Raw genomic sequence first — 18,726 nt, 5'->3', positions numbered from 1 at the left:
ACAGGAATCAAATAAACCGGGCCCAAATCCTCCCCAAAACGCCAACGAAATCCTCCGCGAGCAAATATAAACCCATTCCTCCCCTTGCTGCAACTCCTCTTCGTCTCCTCCACCCCCCGCTCCCTCGACCACCAGCACCGCGGGACCGCCTGCTCGTCTCGCCGCAGCCCGTCCCCTAGCCGAAACCCTAGCGGCTGCCATTGCCCGCGCGCCGCGTGCCCGATGGACGGCGGGGGCTCCGGGCCGGCGCCCAACGCCGCGCGCACCGCGGACGAGGTCTTCCGCGACTACAAAGCCCGCCGCGCCGGCATGATCAAGGCGCTCACCACCGGTACGCCTCCGCTCGCCCCGCCGATTGGGCCTCCTGATTCTGTCCCGGCTTCGTGGATTCGTGCGATTGATGCGGTGTTTTCTCTTGTGCTGTGCAGATGTGGAGAGGTTCTTCAAGCTCTGTGACCCCGGTGAGTGCGCTCGATCTCTTCGGTTCCTCGCCCGGGGATGGGGATTGGGAGCCGAGTAGGCTTCCGTGGTTTTGCTGCTTGGGTTTCGTTGCTTTGGTGGGAGATTGGAAGCTAAATTTGGAGAATTTTCCTCTTTCCCTCACTCGCTCTACACGCTTCGGATTCGAATTATTGGTGGCCTTATAGCTTTCATTAATGCTGTGCTTGTGCTGGATTGTAGCTTTTCGATTTTGGTGAGAGATTGGGGCCCAAGATGACAGTTTTGTCGAGTGAAAAACGTTTCTTTTCGTGTGTCTGTGTGTGTTGGTTGGAACTGTGGAACTAGTGGCTGCCATTTCTTTTGCTGTTAGGTTGTTAGCACTATGGGTGTTGCCATCAATCTTGTATTCATAGCTTGATTGCAGAAAATCACTAGAGATTTTTGACTGATTGGTGCCATGGGATTATCGACTGTCTACTGCGTGCTTGGTTTCTAGTATATGATTGCTTTGAACTAGTATGCTACTACCTAGTTGTTGGCGCAGTCAATTTACTGGAGTCAGTGACATAATTTGGATAGGTATAGTGATTCAGCAAATCTTTTTCTTCAGTGCATTGATGGCACTGTACGACTGGCTGAATGCGTGGCTGCTTTAGCTGCTTGCCCCTATTCATGTAATTATTATTATTGTGGAGTTTGGTTGCTTCTCATTATTAAATATTATGGCCTGGTCCGCAGTGTTTTCTGCTTCAGCCTTTGCACTCTTGTTTGCAGCAGTGCCCAGTTAGTGTAGAACTAACTTCTAAGTTTTGATAGCTGCTCGATGATGCCATACCATATCTTGTTATGACTACTAATTCCACTGGTTTTGAACAGAAAAGGAGAACTTGTGCCTTTATGGCTATCCCAATGAGACGTGGGAGGTGACCTTGCCAGCTGAGGAAGTGCCCCCAGAGATCCCTGAACCAGCATTGGGAATCAACTTTGCTAGGGATGGCATGAATGAGAAGGACTGGCTGGCGCTAGTTGCAGTCCACAGTGATTCCTGGTTACTGTCTGTTGCATTCTACTTTGGTGCACGGTTTGGATTTGACAGAGAAGCTAGGTAATTGTTCTGCTATGATTGAACTATGCAGTTTTCATAATCAATCATTGTTGTTTGTTCGTTCCTATGCTGGCATGTTTTAATCTGAATCTGGCATACTAGAAAGTACATATGCATCTAAGTTTACATATTTGTTAAGCATCATTTTCATTTCATATGGAAATGGCTTCCACCTAAAGTTTGGAAGCAGATTCTTTACACAAGATTTGGTCAATTCCTTGTTGCTTTCACACAGTATGACAGTAGTATCTACATTCACAATAGAACATTATTTTGAATGTTGGGATTATAAAACAAATTATGTACTGCATATCAGCATATGTTTTAGTGCTGATTGTGTAAAGAAAATGGGATTGCATTTGTGTACTTGGCAAGTTAAGCTAGGTAGAATACTAGAATCACCATATCACTTATCACATATCCTTGTAGTAACTATCGTGGAATTTTTGGGTGATTTCTCCTCCTTCCTTTGGCTATTTTATTATGCTCGTTTTACAATTTTCTCTTCTCATTAAGGAATTTGAATTCCTCTGCTATAATGTGTATAGGAGGTCTGATACTTTAGAAATACCATTTTACTTTAAAAAAAAGCAATTTAACATTTTTTTAATCATACAGTTTGGGTTTCATGTGCAATCATTTCAGCCACTTTCTACAGGTAGCAAATAGGACATGGGAATTATATTTTAGCATAACTGTGCCACCACCTTTGCCCTGACAATCACTGCTTAATAAATGTTGTAATGTAGACTGCATTCCTTCTGTATCATTAAACTTACATCCAGTTCTATCTTTTCATGTATAAGGCGATAACATTGGTGTTTAGAACAGTAAATATATGCATTAGTGAAAGCGCTCATATAGCAGAATTTGTGTTTGACCCTGCTTCTTAATGCCACAAACGTCACATATTTACAACATCGCATTGTTGCCATTTTCCATAGGAAATTGTTAACATGTCTGCAGGGATAAATGATGCTAATATTGATTCAATGCTATTAATATTAGGCATATGTTTGGTTAACTACACTGAAATCAACATTACATAAAGTTCCACGATTACCACCTTGTTCATATCCTTGCCGTACTAAACTGGACCTTTCACTCTTTGACCTTGCATTATCGATATGCGGTAGTTACTATTCCCTAGTAATTGGTAAACCAACTATAGGCACACACCTTCACATTGCTGTTTGAATGATGGATTTAATTTGAGAAGTGGAGTTGTTAGCACTCAAGAGTAAATACTACCTTTTTTTTTTGCGAGGAAGTAAATACTACTTGTTGCTTATTTGGTAACAAACAATATGTGGTTATCTGAGCGCGACATGATGCACATTCAGAGATACTCAAATACATTTTGCAAATTTGAATTGTGAAACTGTAAACTGGACATAGAGTGTAAACCATGTTGCAAAATTAGTGTAGTTGATTGAAGTAAATTTGATTTTTAGAACCTCTGAAAATTAATGCATAGCAGCTCCCTGGTAGAATGATCAATTCGGAGTATACTGTTAAGAATTAGGTATTGGGTGACTGAATTGTGTAACCTATTTATTCCCTTTTAGCAATAAACATTATCATTCATTACAATTCATTTGTCCTGTCACCATCAATCATAAAGGCTTTACTCCAATTATTTAGCCACTTATTGCATACAGGTGCGAGTGTCTACCGTTAGGGGATAGCAACATTAGTTTTAAATAATGATCGATCGCATTGGATAATGGAAGAACAGTAGGACACAAAAGAGAATTTGCTTAATTGGCTGTCAGAAATCTACATAGGATTGCAGTACATGGATTATTCATGAAAATTGCTAGAGTAAGAGTACATACTAGATTATCTCCCATCCTTAGCGAGTATTGTGTAAAAAAGAATCTGTTTTCTTCGCTACTGTTGGTGAGTATGTGGACCTTGACAAAAAACATACTTTGCATGGCTCTAAGACTTCAACCTAGGCAGGTTGAGCTCTGTTGAACTTTGGCATGTTTAAACTTAAAAGTTTTTTTGCGCATTTCTATGTTAAGTCATCGAGTCGCGGTCTCCTCGCATTGCACAGGCGAGGGTAAGGCTTGCCACTAACACCCTTCCCCAGACCCCGCACAGAGCGGGAGCTCTCTGCACTGGGTACGCCCTCTATGTTTAGTCACTAGTGGTTGTGCTTGTCTATACCTTTAAAGTTACCTTTCTTATGATGTATTGCAGGAGGCGACTCTTTAGCATGATAAACAACATGCCCACAATATTCGAGGTAGTGACAGGAGCGGTCAAGAAGCAGGTGAAGGAGAAGACACCTAACAGTAGCAGCAAGAGCAACAAGCCTAGTTCAAAAGTGGTAAATGTCAGCCACTTTCTGTTGCCATCCAACCTGGAAATTCTTGCTGATAACATGCCATTGTGTCTGCAGCTGTCAAGAGCAGAGTCTCGTTCAAAGGCTAAGGTTCCCAAAGACGAAGAAGAGAGCAGTGATGACGATGGGGATGAGGAGGCGGAAGAGCACGACAACACCCTGTGTGGAACCTGCGGAACCAACGACGGCAAGGACCAGTTCTGGATCTGCTGCGATAACTGCGAGAAGTGGTACCACGGGAAGTGCGTCAAGATCACGCCTGCCCGAGCTGAGCATATCAAGCAGTACAAGTGCCCGGACTGCACCAACAAGAGGGCCAGGGCGTGAGTGACGAGCATCGCATCGGCGACCTTGCTAGGAAGGAAGAAACCACCTCCTGGCGTCAAGATCCCTAGATATGGCGTAGCTCCCTAGTCTGTAAGCCTGCATTTTCATTCATGGTTATTATTATATCTGTTGATTAGCTGTTCTACCTAGCAGTCTCTAAAACGTGGCATGTCTCCTGTGCTGAGTGTTGACATGGGACCTCCTCCCTCTAGTCTGTAAACGCTGTCACTGAAGGTACCTCTCAACTGACCATTTCTTCATTGTTGGTGTCGTGCAATGAGTAGTGGGCGTAGTCTTTGTTCCCAGTTCCTAGCATCAGCTCGTGTGTGCGGAGCCAGGATTTGTACTGGTTCTGAATTGCTGAAATGCGTACCTTACTGTGTAAGGATAAGGATGTTGGGAAATGGCGAATAGCATTTCCGCCTCTGCGCACTTGCGTGATGATTTGATGATGCTGTGCGTTAGGTGAAGATGAATTCGAGGAACGCCCACGCGCCCGGCGTCCGCGAACGGACGGCCCGCGCGGTTGGCGGTTGCGTTGTTGCTGCGCGCCATGGCGTTGGGACTTGGGGTTCCTTCCAGCCTTCTAGGGTAACCGCAGCACGCGCGTGCGCTTGGGTGTTACGTACCGCCGTGCACAGAGGGCGACGTCACAGGCTCTCTCGGCAAGTAGAAGTGAACTCGTGGCACGCCGGCGCACCCATCCGGGCAACCGGCGCCCCGCGTGGCCGTGTGACCGTCAGTGCGGTGCTGCTGTGCATGCAGCGCCGTGGCGTTACTCGACTACTCGTGTTGGGCGTGCCCGTGTGCGAGCCGTCGGAGCAATCAGCGTTGTATCCGACTCCGGCTAAGACCGCACCCGCACAAGAGGTTCGTAGTCGCCGATCGCCCTTGCACGCTCGTTCTGCGCACCGCGCATGGCCGTCCGGCGTCCTCGTTCCTACGCACTGGCTTCGCCACAAAAACCTCCACCGTCTGAGCGCATTCGGCGGTTGGCACTGGACAGGGCACACCAGGCGTCCAGCGGTGCAGGCTCCGGGCCGCCGAGCACGCGATTTTTTCCAGACCAAAAAACCCACAAAATTTCCCAATATCTGTCCCGCGGGCCGTGGCCCGGAGACGCCCCCACATGGAAAACAGGCCTCCTCGCCTCGTCCGTCCGGCTCCGGGCCGAGCCCATAAAAAATCGTTGCCGTTGCCATATCAGATCAACTCCGCCATGGACCCCATTTGGGACCTCCGGTGACGCTCCGCCCACCGCCGCCCGGAAATGGCTCGAGCGCTGCTCCTGCTGCGAGTAGCCCGCTACCCTCCTCTCCCGACCTCACCCGCGCTCCTCCAGCCGCGTCTCCTGCCGCAGCCGCTGCCGCTGCTCCGCCGCCGCGCGCCCTCCCAGTACCAGTCCCAGCTCCGCTTCCTCTCCTCCCTCCCCCCCTCGTCCGTGTCCACCAGCTCAGATGCTCCCCGCGACGGCGGGGGCGGCCGCGACGGAGAAGAGGATGGCGCGAAGAGCGGCGGCCACGTCGACTACTTGGGGATGAGTGACGAGGAGCTCATGGAGCAGTGCGACATGGGCACGTTCAAGGCGTCCGGCCCCGGCGGCCAGCACCGCAACAAGCGCGAGTCCGCCGTTCGGCTGAAGCACCTTCCCACCAGCATCATCGCCCAGGTCGGTAGCGTTGCTGTGTTAGCTTTCCATTCTCAGTTACCTCGATCACTTCATACAATGATTCATGTGTTCCTAGAAATTGAATGAATACAAGGTTGGATGAACGCAATCACGAATCAGCTGAACTTCACACAAACTGAATGCTTAAATTTTTTGGCCCAGTTTCTTGTATTGCCTAGGTGCAGCCATTTCTTACTTTCTTATGTTATTATAGTAGTAGAAAATTAGAACTAGTTCTTTCCTTCTGCATGCTAATATATTTTATTCACTTTTATCTATATTTCAGGTGCCTGATTTTTTGTTGTTGTTCAGGCAACATTTAATTTCTTGTTATTTGGCTATAGAAAAAAAAATGTGAATTGTCTCTTGTAAGTTATTGTTTTCATTGTACTAGTTGGTTGTGTAAGATTGTTGCCTGAAAATTATAGCAACTCCCCTATTTTATTTGTAAAATTGCACACAGGCTGTGGAGGATCGGTCACAACATAAGAACCGAGCGTCTGCTTTATCTCGGCTTCGAACCCTGATTGCTCTTAAAGGTAAAAGAATCTAATGTTCTCCAAGTTATGCTTTGTTTCAGAAAAGGAACTATAGATCGGTTCAACTAATTCAAGAACCATCTAAGATTATGCCTCATTGCCTCCAAATATATTACCATGAGTTGCATATAAATCATAGCCCAGCTTCATAGGAGCTCAAGTGCTGATAAATAAGTGGTCTTTTAAGAAACTTCGCTTCCATTTTAAGTCCTCATGCCGCCTGATGGTTTTAAGTTCCATGATCATTAAAGATGTGGTTCTGTCAGTTAGGAGGCCGATAAACCTGGAGGACTACACTCCACCTGTTGAGCTTCTTCAGATATTACCCCCGAAGTCCACCGTCCGAGGAAAAGACATTGGCCCCCAGATTGGTCCAAATAACTCAAAATTTTCTCCAGTATGCTCCTGTTTTAATAAGTCAACGCCTAATGCATTATGCATGTGTTTTGCTGTCCTTGGTCCTTGCTATTTACATATTTAAACACCTCCCTTTGTACTTTGTTTACCACTGGGCAGGGAATGCAAGCTTTATTAGATCTGCTGTTTGCTGTTGAAGGTTCTGTATCAGATGCAGCAAAGATTTTAGGGTAATACGTTACTACCATATTCTACTCTTGCACACAGATGCTAGATGGCAGCATGTATATTCGCTATAGTTTTACATTCAAGCCACCTGATAGTTATCTCAGTGAACTATGACTGTAATGCAGCCTAAGCACTGGTGCTTTGTCAAGACTGATTCTGTCAGATGATTCTCTCCGAACGGCCGCGAATGAACTGCGAGCTTCAAAGGTAACCATGCAAATATATGGCCACAAATGCCTATTCATTGACTAGAGGATAGCACATTCCAAACTTTAGGCTCTAAAATCTGAGTCCCAGGAAAAGCACGTATCATATAGTAACCTAGGGTACTAAACTAAGATGTTACTATGAGGTCCTTGCCTAAACAGACCACTGGTGATAGCGAGGTGCCTAGGTCCATTACGTTGTCTTATACCCTACAGTACTTTAACAAAGAAATTTTAAGCACATTAGATGGCTAGTAATTCCACATTAATGTGACACGCCTTGATTGCCACTTGAGCAATCTTTACATGCAAGTACAATGTACAAGCACCATCCACCCATATCCAGGACAAGTCACCCCATTTCTACAAATATTAGAGTAAACATAGGCTAATTATGCTATGGCATCCTTAAGTTCTGAGTGTTGAACAAGCTTTAAAGATTATTCATTTCACTAATTTCCTACATACAATACCCTAATTACAAATACATCATCATAACTGTTTTATCTTTCTCTGCAGGGACTGAAACCTCTGAGGTGAAATCCTTTGTAAAATTCTCAGCTTCAAGCGCACCATATCCCATCGGTGCCAAGTTCCACAGAAGTGAGCCGCCATGATTTCTAGGGAAAACCTTCGGGGTATGATGCTGTTTGTGAGGAATGTTCATCATCATTTAGATTGCGGTAAATATGGTCAGTAGGCAGTTAGTATCTCTTCCTTGTTTTGAATTATTTATACCTCAATGTTCCCCAACAGGGGAACACCACTGAACCATTGTTTCGTCGAGGAATCTTCCTGTCAACCACTAACTCGTATTTGCCAGCCAAAAGTTGTTGAGGCGGCTGTGCTGAATTGCTGATTGAATTGGCTGTAACTACCTCATGGGTATACAATTGCCTTATAATTTGTTTTTTTATCAGCGTTTGATGATGCTTTTAACAAATTGGAGCTCTTAAATTCAAATGCACAATGGATTTGTTTTTAGATTCCATTGCCATTGCGTGAAAACTGAAATAATAACCATAGCTCGAGCTCCAGTTCTTCCGCCAAAGCATGAACTCAGCAGAAAGCGTGACCATTTTTCCATTGATATATATAGAAAGAATGATAGAATGTTTACAAAGAGGTCAGCTATGTCGTGTATGAGCTCCATAATTATTTCGGTTTTCAAAACTGTAGAAGTGTGGATGAATGCCGTACTACAAAATCGTACTTGTCTGTAAAATCAGGCAAACAGTTAATTTTGCCTATCAGCTCTACTTCTCATTCTTCAGGCGCTCAGCCAGCAGCAAGTCATCAGGAGTAGTCACCTGCAATAAATTCACATTTCACAGCTCTCTTCAAATTAAGCAGTTCAGAACATTATAGTTAAGATATTTATTCTGGAATACCTTAATGTTTGTATAAGAGCCTTCCGTGATATAGACAGGGTGTTTTAGATATTCTACAATGGATACGTCATCAGTGACTTCAAGGCTATCCCTGCGATGGCAAAATTAAATCAGCTAGAGAACTGAGCAGTATAACAATATCATAATTTAATTTACCCGAGCTGAACTAAAGCTAACCGTTTAACAAGCTCAAAACCATCTCTGAGTAAATTGGGCTTCATAACCTACAGCCAGAAAACACGCTATTATAATGTTGTGGTTCCTCAAAAAGAAACCAAAAAAAAGACAAAAAAGTTTTTTTGGCCTGTGGGAACAGGGAAACAAACAAGAAACATATAGAAAGAGGTAATAGTATGATACCTGTGGAGTTTGCATTTCCCAGAGAGTTTTCCGGTCAAGAGTTTTTACGACAAAAGAATCACTATTGGCCTGAAGGGGATATGGAAAGGAATGTTATATCCCATCCAGAATGCTATTATGTGGATGATAGTTGCATAGCAAGAAGTAAGCATAAGATTGATTGGGCAATTCTATTTGCACAATCATATCGACACATCATCTAGATGGCATTAACACTTACCTCCTTTATTGTAGCTTTCACAGGCACACCAAGAACAGCTGCTCCATGTACTGCAGCATCTTCTAAGACCTAGTCAGTAAAATCAAAATCAATATTATCGCTTGAACAAACTGCAAAGCACTTGTAGCTATCCTTTTTTTCCCTCTAGAAAGCACAAAAAAAACCTGCAGTTTTCAGGAAATACACTTCCTATGAAATATGAAAAAGAAACAGCAGGATTCAATAAGAAACTCCAGAACTACTCTCAGGGTAGCGCAAAAAATGTTAAAGCTGGATCAGTTATTTGGCAATATTCCAAGCAGTCAATGTATAGTAGATCTGCAGTAAATATAAGTTGCAACTTGCAGGGGATAGTTATCTGCAGGTTCATGGCTGGGAAAGATAGTATTTCAGTGCTTCCAAAGGAAGAACAAGCTAAAGCAACCATCTGATTAGACATACGATGATATAATTCATGCTGCATCATGGACAACAGGAGTAACCTTTTTTACATCTTCAGAAGAAACTAAGGGCCTTGCAGAATCATGGACACAGACTAGTTCTGAATCCCCATCAATTTCCTGCAAACAAACAACACACAAGATCTCAACGATATTTATGCAGAGCAGCAGAAGGAGCAATAGATACAAGCAGTTTGCAACCGACCTGAAGTCCATTGAAAACAGAGTCCTGTCTCTCTTTTCCTGGGCGTGCAAATTTAAGAGGTATTTGCTGGTCCGCGATAGAACCTATGGTAATGGATAACAATTTAAGACAACTCACTCAGAGTCACTAGTGTGTCATGGTTTGAATGTAGTCATAGAAATTGTGTCTAATACATTTTAGATAAAAAAAATATTGCTATTTGCTACCTTCAAATAAATCGCTGTAGTCTGGATCACACACCACCACAACTTCTTTGACTTCCTTTAGTTGACAGAATGTTTTTAAACTGTGGATAAAATGTAAGGATTCCTGTGTCCACATCACCGCAAGACTTGACGAATTCAAAAATTTTATGCTAGAGAGAGGAACCTGTGCAACGCAATTGGTAGTCCCAGTAGAGGTAGATACTGCTTTGGCATACTTGCCTGTTAAAAAAGAGGGGAAGAATTTAGACGGCGATCAAGCATTGGAAAGGCACACGAAGTTCGCAGGTAGCTAATGCAAAATTTTTGCATTGCTCAGTGAAACATTTCGCTGCAATTCAGCTACATTGTTAGCAACAATAATGACTTTTTTTTGCTTAACTCGATTCATTTGTTCAATAGAACACACAACCTTGATGCATTATGTTTCTTGTACTTTAAATTAGAGTGTTGTTCAAATGCCCCAATATCAGTGACTGAAGAACTGAATTGTTATGGTGACCTTATTGTCCCCAAAGCGATCAAACTGGTGAACCTAACCCGAACCAACGCACAGTAACTAGAGAGCATGCCCTTGCGCTGTTGCGACCAGAAACTGAACACAGGTTTGAAGCAGAAGAGACATGATACCCCCATTCTCTTTCCCTGTCCTCCAGACAAGAGGATCACCGAGACGCTCCTCTCCTTCACAGCCACACCCTGGCGAAAAAAAGGTTCATGTCAGTGGGTCCCCTTTTAGTCAACAGCGCACGCGCCCCGCGGCTTCGGATAGCCACCGCACCAGCTCGCCGTCGGCTATGGAAGCTCTGATTGCCGGATTCGAATGCCTCGTGTGCCGCCTAAGAGCAGCCCCGTAGATCCCACCTGACCACAAGCCGCAGCAAAATGAGGTCTCTCTCAGTGTAGTAGCATCTACCAGCAAGGCAGCAATCCAGTGTAGTAGCATCTACGAGCAATCCAATCGGAATTCACTTGAATTTTTTTCACACAGATGGCTGAGAGTGGCCCAGCATTTGAACGGCGCGAACTCCTAAACAAACGGAGAAGTGGCTCAAACAATCCTTACCCGTCCGAAGGCGGCGGGAGGCTGGGAGCACCGCGGGCGCCAGGAAAGGCGGTGGCGGTAGCGTCACGGCAGGAGGGAGGCGCGCGTGGAGGCGGAGGCAGAGGCGGAGCTCCATCTCGGAGATGCTGCCCGCTGCGAACGCGAGCCCGAGGGGAGAGATGGTGGCTGGTAGTGACGATGGTCTACAGAGAAGCGACAAAGGGTGGACGCCAGGCCGGAATGGAGGCGGAGACTGCAGCATCGCCTGTGCGTTATGCGCTTCGGTCAATCCACGCCGTCCACATTTCCCCGTCACATGGCTCTACTCATGTACTCTCTCCATTTGAAAAAAGAGTTGCATTGGATTTAAAGATTCCGTGTAGATCAAACTTTATTAAATTTGACTATTTTATAAATAGATATAAGAATATTTGTATCGTGCTCCGTAGACTATACTACTCCATACTCCCTCCGTACCAAATAATAAATTTGTTTTTAGTTTATTGATACTCTCTTTATCCCAAATTATAAATTATTCTAATTTTCTTAAAGAGTCAAAGCATCTTAAGTTTGACTAAAATTATAGAGAAAATTACAAAAAAAATACGGCATTTAATACGCATTCTACGAAAATATAATCAATGAAGAGTCTAATGATACTTATTTGGTATTATAGTGTTATTATTTTATTGTATAAATTTAGTCAAACTTGAGATGGTTTAAGTCTCCAAGAAAGTTAAAATAACTTATAATTTAGGATGGAAGGAGTACATAGTTTTTCTATATAACTAAATACATAATATGTCTTAGATATATAATAAAACAGCCTATAATTTTTCTATGCGTATAGAAATATCAAAACAGTCTATAAATTTAAACAGAGGTAGTAATTGTTTCATACTCTCTTCGTCCAAAAATAAAATATAATTCTTGATTTTGATTTACATATCTATATAAATAAAATACTAACATCTATAATACCGAATAAGCATCATTAGATTAAGTATAAAGTATATATAATAGTAAAACTATTTGAAGTTCTAAAAATTTGACTAAATTTGAGAAATATCATTTACTCAAAATAAAAATTATATTTTCTTTAGAACAAATGTAGTGTTATTATATAAAAATCGTAGGAAGTATTTTGGTTAGGGGGCGGTGGTGTTTGAGGCTGCGTGATTTTCACATCGTATGTGCGGTAACTTTGGTTTTCAGAGTTTGATTAAAAACTCTGAATTGCTTGGGTATTCAATGCATTGTAAACCATAGCCTGTTTTCATCGGAAGCAACATACTCCCTCCGTCCCAAAATATCTATCGCTTTCGCTTTCCGAGAAACAACTTTGATAAAATATATATTACAAAATATTAATATTTATGGTACATAATTAGTATCATTGGAAAAATCTTTGAATCTAGTTTTTTTAATAAATTTATTTGGAGATACAAATGTTGTACGTATTTTCTACAAATCGAGTCAAACTTGTGGCACGAAAATCGGAAACGACAAATAATATGGGACATAGGGTGTAATGCGCTTCTCCAGTCCCTGCAGACGCCGTCACATATAGGATGAGTGGATGACAAAAGTATTCAACATGTGTTAAACCATATAAAAGCCATGTAAAAGGACGATCGAATTTCTTTCCACGTGTGATGGAATTCAGCGAGGTCCACCTTGGCGTACAATGTGGGTCGTCCAAAGCAAGGTGCCAATCATAAGAAAATGCACCGGCAATCGTATTCAAGCGCCATCAAGGAACTTGACTGACTCAGAAGTCAGAAGAATCGTTTTGTTTGCAAGACTTCGTCGTGCTTTCCTCGGGATCATCATGCCGTGTTTTAATCGGCTCTCAAGCGGTCAAGCCTCTCGTCTCTAGCACAGTACCGAACACACCCCACACCTGCTCACCGACGGAGGGGCTCGGAGGACAGGCCTGACAAACATAACTACACAAATAAAAGTTCACAATAATACAGCAGTGGTACATGTCCACGCCAGTAAGACGCATCAACACAAAGAAGGCTTCAGTTATTACGGAGCATGTATGTACAAGGTTTGAAGAAGCCATCGACGACATGAGTGATGACTCTTCACTGAGAAACTGGAATTTACTAAGGGCGCTAAGTTAGAAGAGAAGAGGATGAACAACTCTCAAGTGCCGCAAGTCAGCAAAGTGGCGGAAAAAAGAAATTCAAAACAACTCCAAAGACTTCCAAACAAGAAGCTCCGCAGCCGACCAACACGGACGGGAAACAAGTTACAGCAGGAATGGCTACACCAAATCTGATACAGCAGCAAACATAAATACAAGCTCTAGTCTGTGCAGTTAGCTGTTTGAAGTCACCCTCGTTGAGCCCTTTACTCACGAGTCACGAACCAGCGCACCACCTATCCACTGCATGTTTTATTATATGTTCAGGCATTCTTCCTGTTTATGTCGACAAATTCAAACAGAAACGATCAGAAACTGGAAGTGAACGTGCACCCTACGAGGTCTAGACACGAAAAAGATGGAACTTACAAATTGTAGAACTCTGGCTCTTCCTGGAATTTGGCAGCTTCAGATTGAAGGTTCACTGATTCACACCTAGTGCTGGGCACCCAACATATGTTAGTTCAGCTCCTAAGAACTGAGCATCCCGTCTCGTTAGAAAAGCTAGTCTTACAAACATGAGATTGGTATGATCTCATCGATATTAAACTGAAACAGTAGATTCATTGTGGTTTTGCCACACATAATCGAGCCTTGCCCGGGTTGAGCAGAGATTCTGACATTATCCAACCCTGAAACACAAAACACAATGTGGTTGGTTGTCACTGTCAGAACTAACACGGATATATAATGTACAGGTGCATTTATCATAAAGATTGGGAGTTTTACCTGTTCCCTCGATTTCTTCTTGAATGTTCCATATGACGAGGAAACAATTTTGCAAGATTCAGCGATGTGCGCCAGGAAATCCATGTTTCTAGAGTACAGATGTTCTGATCGGTCGGGGTTTGCCTGCTTCTGCTTCTGCTTCAGCCTCCGTGCATGTGATGCATTAATAAAATGCAGTAGCACATGAGCCTGCGCAGCAGAAACGCATTGAGTATATGGGTAACGAAACCAAAACATATATACCAATTACATCACAGTGAGAAACAAATGCTTACATGGAAAGCGGCTTTGATAATGTCGTCTGATTTTGCTTGGTCCTTGAGCAAAGCATATACTTTATCCTTTGTTGGATTATATGTTACCATGTATCTTTCATCCTATAATTAAGATACCAAATGTTAGTCATACCAAAAGAACAAATTCAAAATGCAAAAAATACTTCACATATATGATAGAACAGAGTAGTTTCTGGATATGTTTTTTAATTGATGGTGCCCAGAGAGGGCGTACCTCAAACAGAGGTCTTATGGCAAGAAATGAAGCTGGCTCTTGAAATGCTTCTCCAAATCTTGAACCTGAAATACAGTTGAAATAGAATATAAAAAACTGTCACCAATATCTCAAGAAAGGAACACCATTTGAATAACACTTGCAATTGCACAAACCTATTGCGACTGGCTCATGCCGCCAAGGTGGATTAAATATCGTCTCCTGTGAGTTTCCTTCCTTCAAGGAGGGAATGTGACCTGCATCATAGAAAATTAAAGATTCAAGAACTTGATAAATACAATTCAAATTTTCGAGTTAATACTTCTAGAGATGAAAAGTCGGAAACAAGTTTCATGCTTGGAATAAGACTGAACTATGTACGAATGAAAAAGGAAAATAAGATGTGTTTTAAAATCTTTGGACTCCATTTTCAGCATGCATCTTCTATAGATCCATAGCACTGCAGCATCGCATTTAAAAAATAAGCAAATTTTCCTACAAGTTTCAGCATTGATCAAAAGAATCTTAGGTACTAGCTTTTATATATGATATATAAAGCCCTACAGTTTTCAAATGAAATATCACTTCAATGGTCCAAAGAACAATTGAATATGGACCCACCAAGCAGGTATTTTAGCACTTTCCAGAACAATTCGAACATAAGTTTTCAAGTTTGACCTACCAGTTTTAATGAAAGAATCCACTGCGACGGTAAACCTCGCCCTGTTTAGGGTATTCAGCACAACAGATCTCACCTGTTAATCAACAATATCAAATTATTAATCATAGAGTTCCAGTTTTTTACAAAACTCTGAAGCAATACACTAGAGGAATGAAAGTGAACCTCTTGATATGAACTCAGGAGATATCCACAGGATAGGAAGGCAAATGAAGTCACCAGTGAGGGATTCCTTTTTGAGATAAAAATACTCAGACCAGTACCAAGCTTCAGGTGTAATAAACAAAAAGGAGTCAGTATAGCTGATAAATCATGTTAACATATGAGAACAATAACATTCGAAAGCAAGCAGAAGCCATTAGTGCAGTGAAAAGGCAAACCAAATTTTGTCAAACATGCTTATACTAACAAAAGAAAGGGTGTTTCTTGAATATGTTAATTTGGCATGCCACCATGCAACAAGAATGATTTAGAGGTAACAGCATGATTAATTGATTTTTACCAGATCTGCAATGTTCCCAACAGATTCGCCTTTAGCAGTGACATCTCCAATGTTTTCTCCTCTCGCATAGGCCTTATAGATTGGAGTGCGAGTTGAAGTTGACGTAACAGCAGCGACATTCTATATGTTGCATGAAACAGAAAGGATGTTCTTCATCAATATTGTTAAAACAGAATAAGTCCAATTTGAAAATGCAGGTGCAGGTGAGGGCAAACCTTTACAACATTGGCTACACAAGCCATAGGCAAGAAAAACTGAGGGAATGCAGCAGTAGTTAATTCTATCCCAGCTCCTATTTCCAGCAACAGATCACTAGTGTACCGTAACTGCATATGATTTTTGTTTCAGTTCGTTTCCGTTATTGATATATATTATGGAACCAATAAATTGGAAGTGGATATTGAAAAAAGTGAACGGCGTGTTTACCTGCTTTAGGTCATAGTCAAACTTCTTTCCTTGACGTGCAAAAAGCATTTTTCCGACTCGCCCAGCACCATCCTGTGGTACAGGTACAATGACAGCCATATTACAGGCTATGACATCCACATGATTCTAAGCATTAAAGTTTGGTATAGTAGGAGAACAGAGTACGTGTTAATATGGCTAATATCTTGTGTGAAAAAGAAAATATAGTTAATGAAGGGTATTCTCTCTTATTGACTAGAATACATTATGCAGACTAGATGGTGAACAAGAGAAATGAGAGCTCCCGAATGGACATAATATTTTTACCTTGAGGATCCAGTTGATAGCAATGGCACCTGGTGTCACCTTGCTTTGAGAGACTCCAACAGAACTCAGCAAGCTTCTTGTTGTAAACACCCCCATCGCTCCACCAAAGAAGTGCTGAATAATGAACAAACCATTAAGTTTCAATTGATTTTTAGAATACCAGTAAAAGCTGACTGTTGAACATAAGTTCCACAAAATACCTTCAGAGCCCTCCAAGTCATGTAAGGTACATATGAAGGAGTAACACTGTCTGGAAACCCTTCAGGCACAACATACGATCTTATGAATGCCATTATTTCCTGCAACAATATTCCACAGTATACTTCATTTTTTAAGGTTCTTAATTATGATCACTTGGAACAAATAAGCTTAAATTTCCACATGCCATTAAACAAAGTCCAGGACTATTGAGAATAAAAGGTCGAGGCAAGCGTGAATTCCATTCCATTTTTTCAAAACTTGGAACATAACATAGAGCCAAAATTAATAGTAACACAAGTCGTTATCATATTAAGTTGGAAGTAATTTTCCCAGCACTAGATAAAAATAAATGAGGCTCCAACAATCAAGTGGCTGAGAGCCTGAGGCCAACATCTCTCACTTATCTAGGGTTTTTGCATAGGGACCAACGTAGTGAGACCAATAAATCTCACATCTAAATCAACCCAAGTTTCCAATTCTCTACAGTTCACGAGAACCAACTAAAACAAAAATAATAATTCACAGCCTCGGAATTCACGACCACAACTAACTTCCCCAATTTCGTGTCAACTTACCTCGAAATTACCGGGGCTACTCCAATTTTAGTGTGCATCGTCCTATGAACGGGTGAACACATCTATCACAACCCTCGTGCATATGCATACCGATTAGATCAATACCCAAATATCGAATCAGCAATCTGATATATGACTTCTATTTACAAAAACCAATTGAACAAACACCCTAGCAAACAATCCAATCCAATTAATCAAAAAAAGCAAACAATTCTCCCAAATCAAACGCTCTTAACCGCAGCAGAGCCATTTTGCGAACCGTAACCAACACCAAACCTAACAGGAAGCCACAATTCCAAGCAGCCGCTCACCTCGGCAGGCGGAAGCGGCGACTGCAGCGGCACGGCCCTGACGGAGGCCCCAGCGGGGACGGCGGCCCCGCCCCTACCCTTCCCCTTCGCGGCCCCGCCGTCCACCACGTAGCTCCACCGCCTCCCGTCCACCTCCTCCAGGCACAGGAACCCCTGCAGCGCCGCGGCGGGCGCCAGCTTCTCCGAGGCCGCCGGCGCCTCGGCGGGCTGCGACGGGATCGTGGACCGCATGACATCGCGCACAGCCAACCGCGTCTCGGGCGGCGGCAGAGTGATGGTCTGCGTGGCAGAACGCTTGAGCCCCACCGCTGGCGCCATGGCTGCCGCGTCCGGCGGACGGAGGCGACGCCGAGGCCGAGGTCGAGGCGTAGTCAGGTGGGCGGAAGAAAAATCACTTGGCGAGTGGTCGCGATGGGCGCAGAGGTGGCTAGCAGTGGTTAGAGAGAGGAGAGAGTTATAAAAGGCGGACGACGTGAACAATGACAAGATGGAGAGGAGGCGAGCGGCTTTTATGGCCCCGTTTGGCAGGAATTAAAATGGGCTTAGTTGGAGCTCCCATTCTGTGCCGGCTATAAGAAAGGGTATCAGTGATAAGCTTTATTTTTGTGTAATGTGAGAGACCGTGATTTAAATCTAAAATCTTTCGATTACAGACGGTAAGATTTTACCGTTTGGACCAGACTTGTCCTTCTTTGGCAGGAATTAAAAATTTGGAAAATGTTTCGGAAAGAAATCGATTATAATTCAAAACATGGTTTTGTTTTTTTCGAATTATTTCCTCTGTTATAAAATAAAATTAATTCCTTTTCTCTAAGACACGGGAGTACACGGTACTCATCTCAGTACTGTGAGCACCTCTAAACACGAAGTTAACATATTTATTTAAGATCGATTCACGACATACATCGTCCACCACGGGAAGAATAGTGACTTTAGATTTAAAATAAATTCAAAACCAATCACTTGTATTAACTCTTTGACTTAAACTCAGGTGAGCAAGTTTCACTATAAAAAAGCCTAACCATTTGAGCTCGTTTAGTTCGCACTTCAAATAGGTTTCTTTTTTTCCAAAATCCAATGCAATTCAATAAGCGTTTCCACACTCTGAATCTCTGGATCGTTTAGTACAGATGTATCTCTTTTTCTCGTCAAAACCAGCTTGGTTTGGCGGGGATTTTCTTGTACAAACGCTATAGCTCCCCTTGATCTCTACGTGCACCAAACAATTACACGGTTTATTCTCGCCTCCATGACAGATCAGTAA

The 18,726-nt window shown here is 42.8% G+C and overlaps 4 protein-coding genes across 9 annotated transcripts; 2 read left to right on the top strand and 2 right to left on the bottom strand.

Moving 5' to 3' along the window:
* On the top strand, positions 1-4,611 carry LOC136456964 (PHD finger protein ALFIN-LIKE 6-like). The gene is made up of 5 exons (XM_066456984.1): positions 1-331; positions 429-461; positions 1,318-1,546; positions 3,755-3,884; positions 3,957-4,611. The coding sequence occupies exons 1-5, from the start codon at positions 223-225 to the stop codon at positions 4,224-4,226; spliced, it is 771 nt and encodes a 256-aa protein (XP_066313081.1). The 5' UTR covers positions 1-222; the 3' UTR covers positions 4,227-4,611.
* Positions 4,612-4,894: 283 nt separating this feature from the next.
* On the top strand, positions 4,895-8,236 carry LOC136456963 (uncharacterized). Of its 2 annotated transcripts, none has more exons than XM_066456982.1 (6): positions 4,895-5,895; positions 6,359-6,434; positions 6,686-6,831; positions 6,951-7,021; positions 7,145-7,226; positions 7,745-8,236. In XM_066456982.1, exons 1-6 carry the CDS (start codon positions 5,497-5,499, stop codon positions 7,763-7,765), a joined length of 795 nt encoding a protein of 264 aa, XP_066313079.1. In that variant the 5' UTR covers positions 4,895-5,496; the 3' UTR covers positions 7,766-8,236. The 2 variants fall into 2 exon arrangements, with proteins under 2 accessions (XP_066313079.1, XP_066313080.1); XM_066456983.1 differs by having other exon boundaries at positions 4,896-5,895; positions 6,701-6,831; positions 7,745-8,182.
* A 48-nt stretch (positions 8,237-8,284) lies between these two features.
* LOC136456962 (2-C-methyl-D-erythritol 4-phosphate cytidylyltransferase, chloroplastic-like) lies at positions 8,285-11,539 on the bottom strand. 4 transcript variants are annotated; one of them, XM_066456979.1, is made up of 12 exons: positions 11,111-11,539; positions 10,826-10,908; positions 10,585-10,743; positions 10,211-10,266; positions 10,048-10,127; positions 9,842-9,924; positions 9,688-9,756; positions 9,197-9,265; positions 8,977-9,045; positions 8,794-8,840; positions 8,617-8,707; positions 8,285-8,535 (listed from the first exon to the last, which is right to left on the bottom strand). In XM_066456979.1, the coding sequence occupies exons 1-12, from the start codon at positions 11,349-11,351 to the stop codon at positions 8,482-8,484; spliced, it is 1,101 nt and encodes a 366-aa protein (XP_066313076.1). In that variant the 5' UTR covers positions 11,352-11,539; the 3' UTR covers positions 8,285-8,481. The 4 variants fall into 4 exon arrangements, with proteins under 4 accessions (XP_066313076.1, XP_066313075.1, XP_066313077.1 ...); XM_066456978.1 differs by having other exon boundaries at positions 9,679-9,756; positions 11,111-11,533; XM_066456980.1 differs by having other exon boundaries at positions 9,679-9,756; positions 10,675-10,743; positions 11,111-11,527.
* Positions 11,540-13,101: 1,562 nt separating this feature from the next.
* On the bottom strand, positions 13,102-17,954 carry LOC136456960 (protein root UVB sensitive 6-like). Of its 2 annotated transcripts, none has more exons than XM_066456976.1 (14): positions 17,463-17,954; positions 16,576-16,674; positions 16,376-16,489; positions 16,070-16,141; positions 15,859-15,969; positions 15,644-15,763; positions 15,307-15,408; positions 15,145-15,217; positions 14,639-14,719; positions 14,484-14,548; positions 14,249-14,350; positions 13,974-14,162; positions 13,614-13,876; positions 13,102-13,520 (listed from the first exon to the last, which is right to left on the bottom strand). In XM_066456976.1, exons 1-13 carry the CDS (start codon positions 17,778-17,780, stop codon positions 13,808-13,810), a joined length of 1,515 nt encoding a protein of 504 aa, XP_066313073.1. In that variant the 5' UTR covers positions 17,781-17,954; the 3' UTR covers positions 13,102-13,520; positions 13,614-13,807. The 2 variants fall into 2 exon arrangements, with proteins under 2 accessions (XP_066313073.1, XP_066313074.1); XM_066456977.1 differs by having other exon boundaries at positions 13,102-13,487.
* Between the last annotated feature and the right edge of the window lie 772 nt (positions 17,955-18,726).

The sequence above is a fragment of the Miscanthus floridulus genome, chromosome 6 (assembly GCF_019320115.1).
Source record: "Miscanthus floridulus cultivar M001 chromosome 6, ASM1932011v1, whole genome shotgun sequence".
Classification (NCBI taxonomy): Eukaryota; Viridiplantae; Streptophyta; class Magnoliopsida; order Poales; family Poaceae; genus Miscanthus; species Miscanthus floridulus.
Note: the sequence above shows the minus strand (reverse complement) of the source record. Positions and strands in the feature narration are given on the sequence as shown.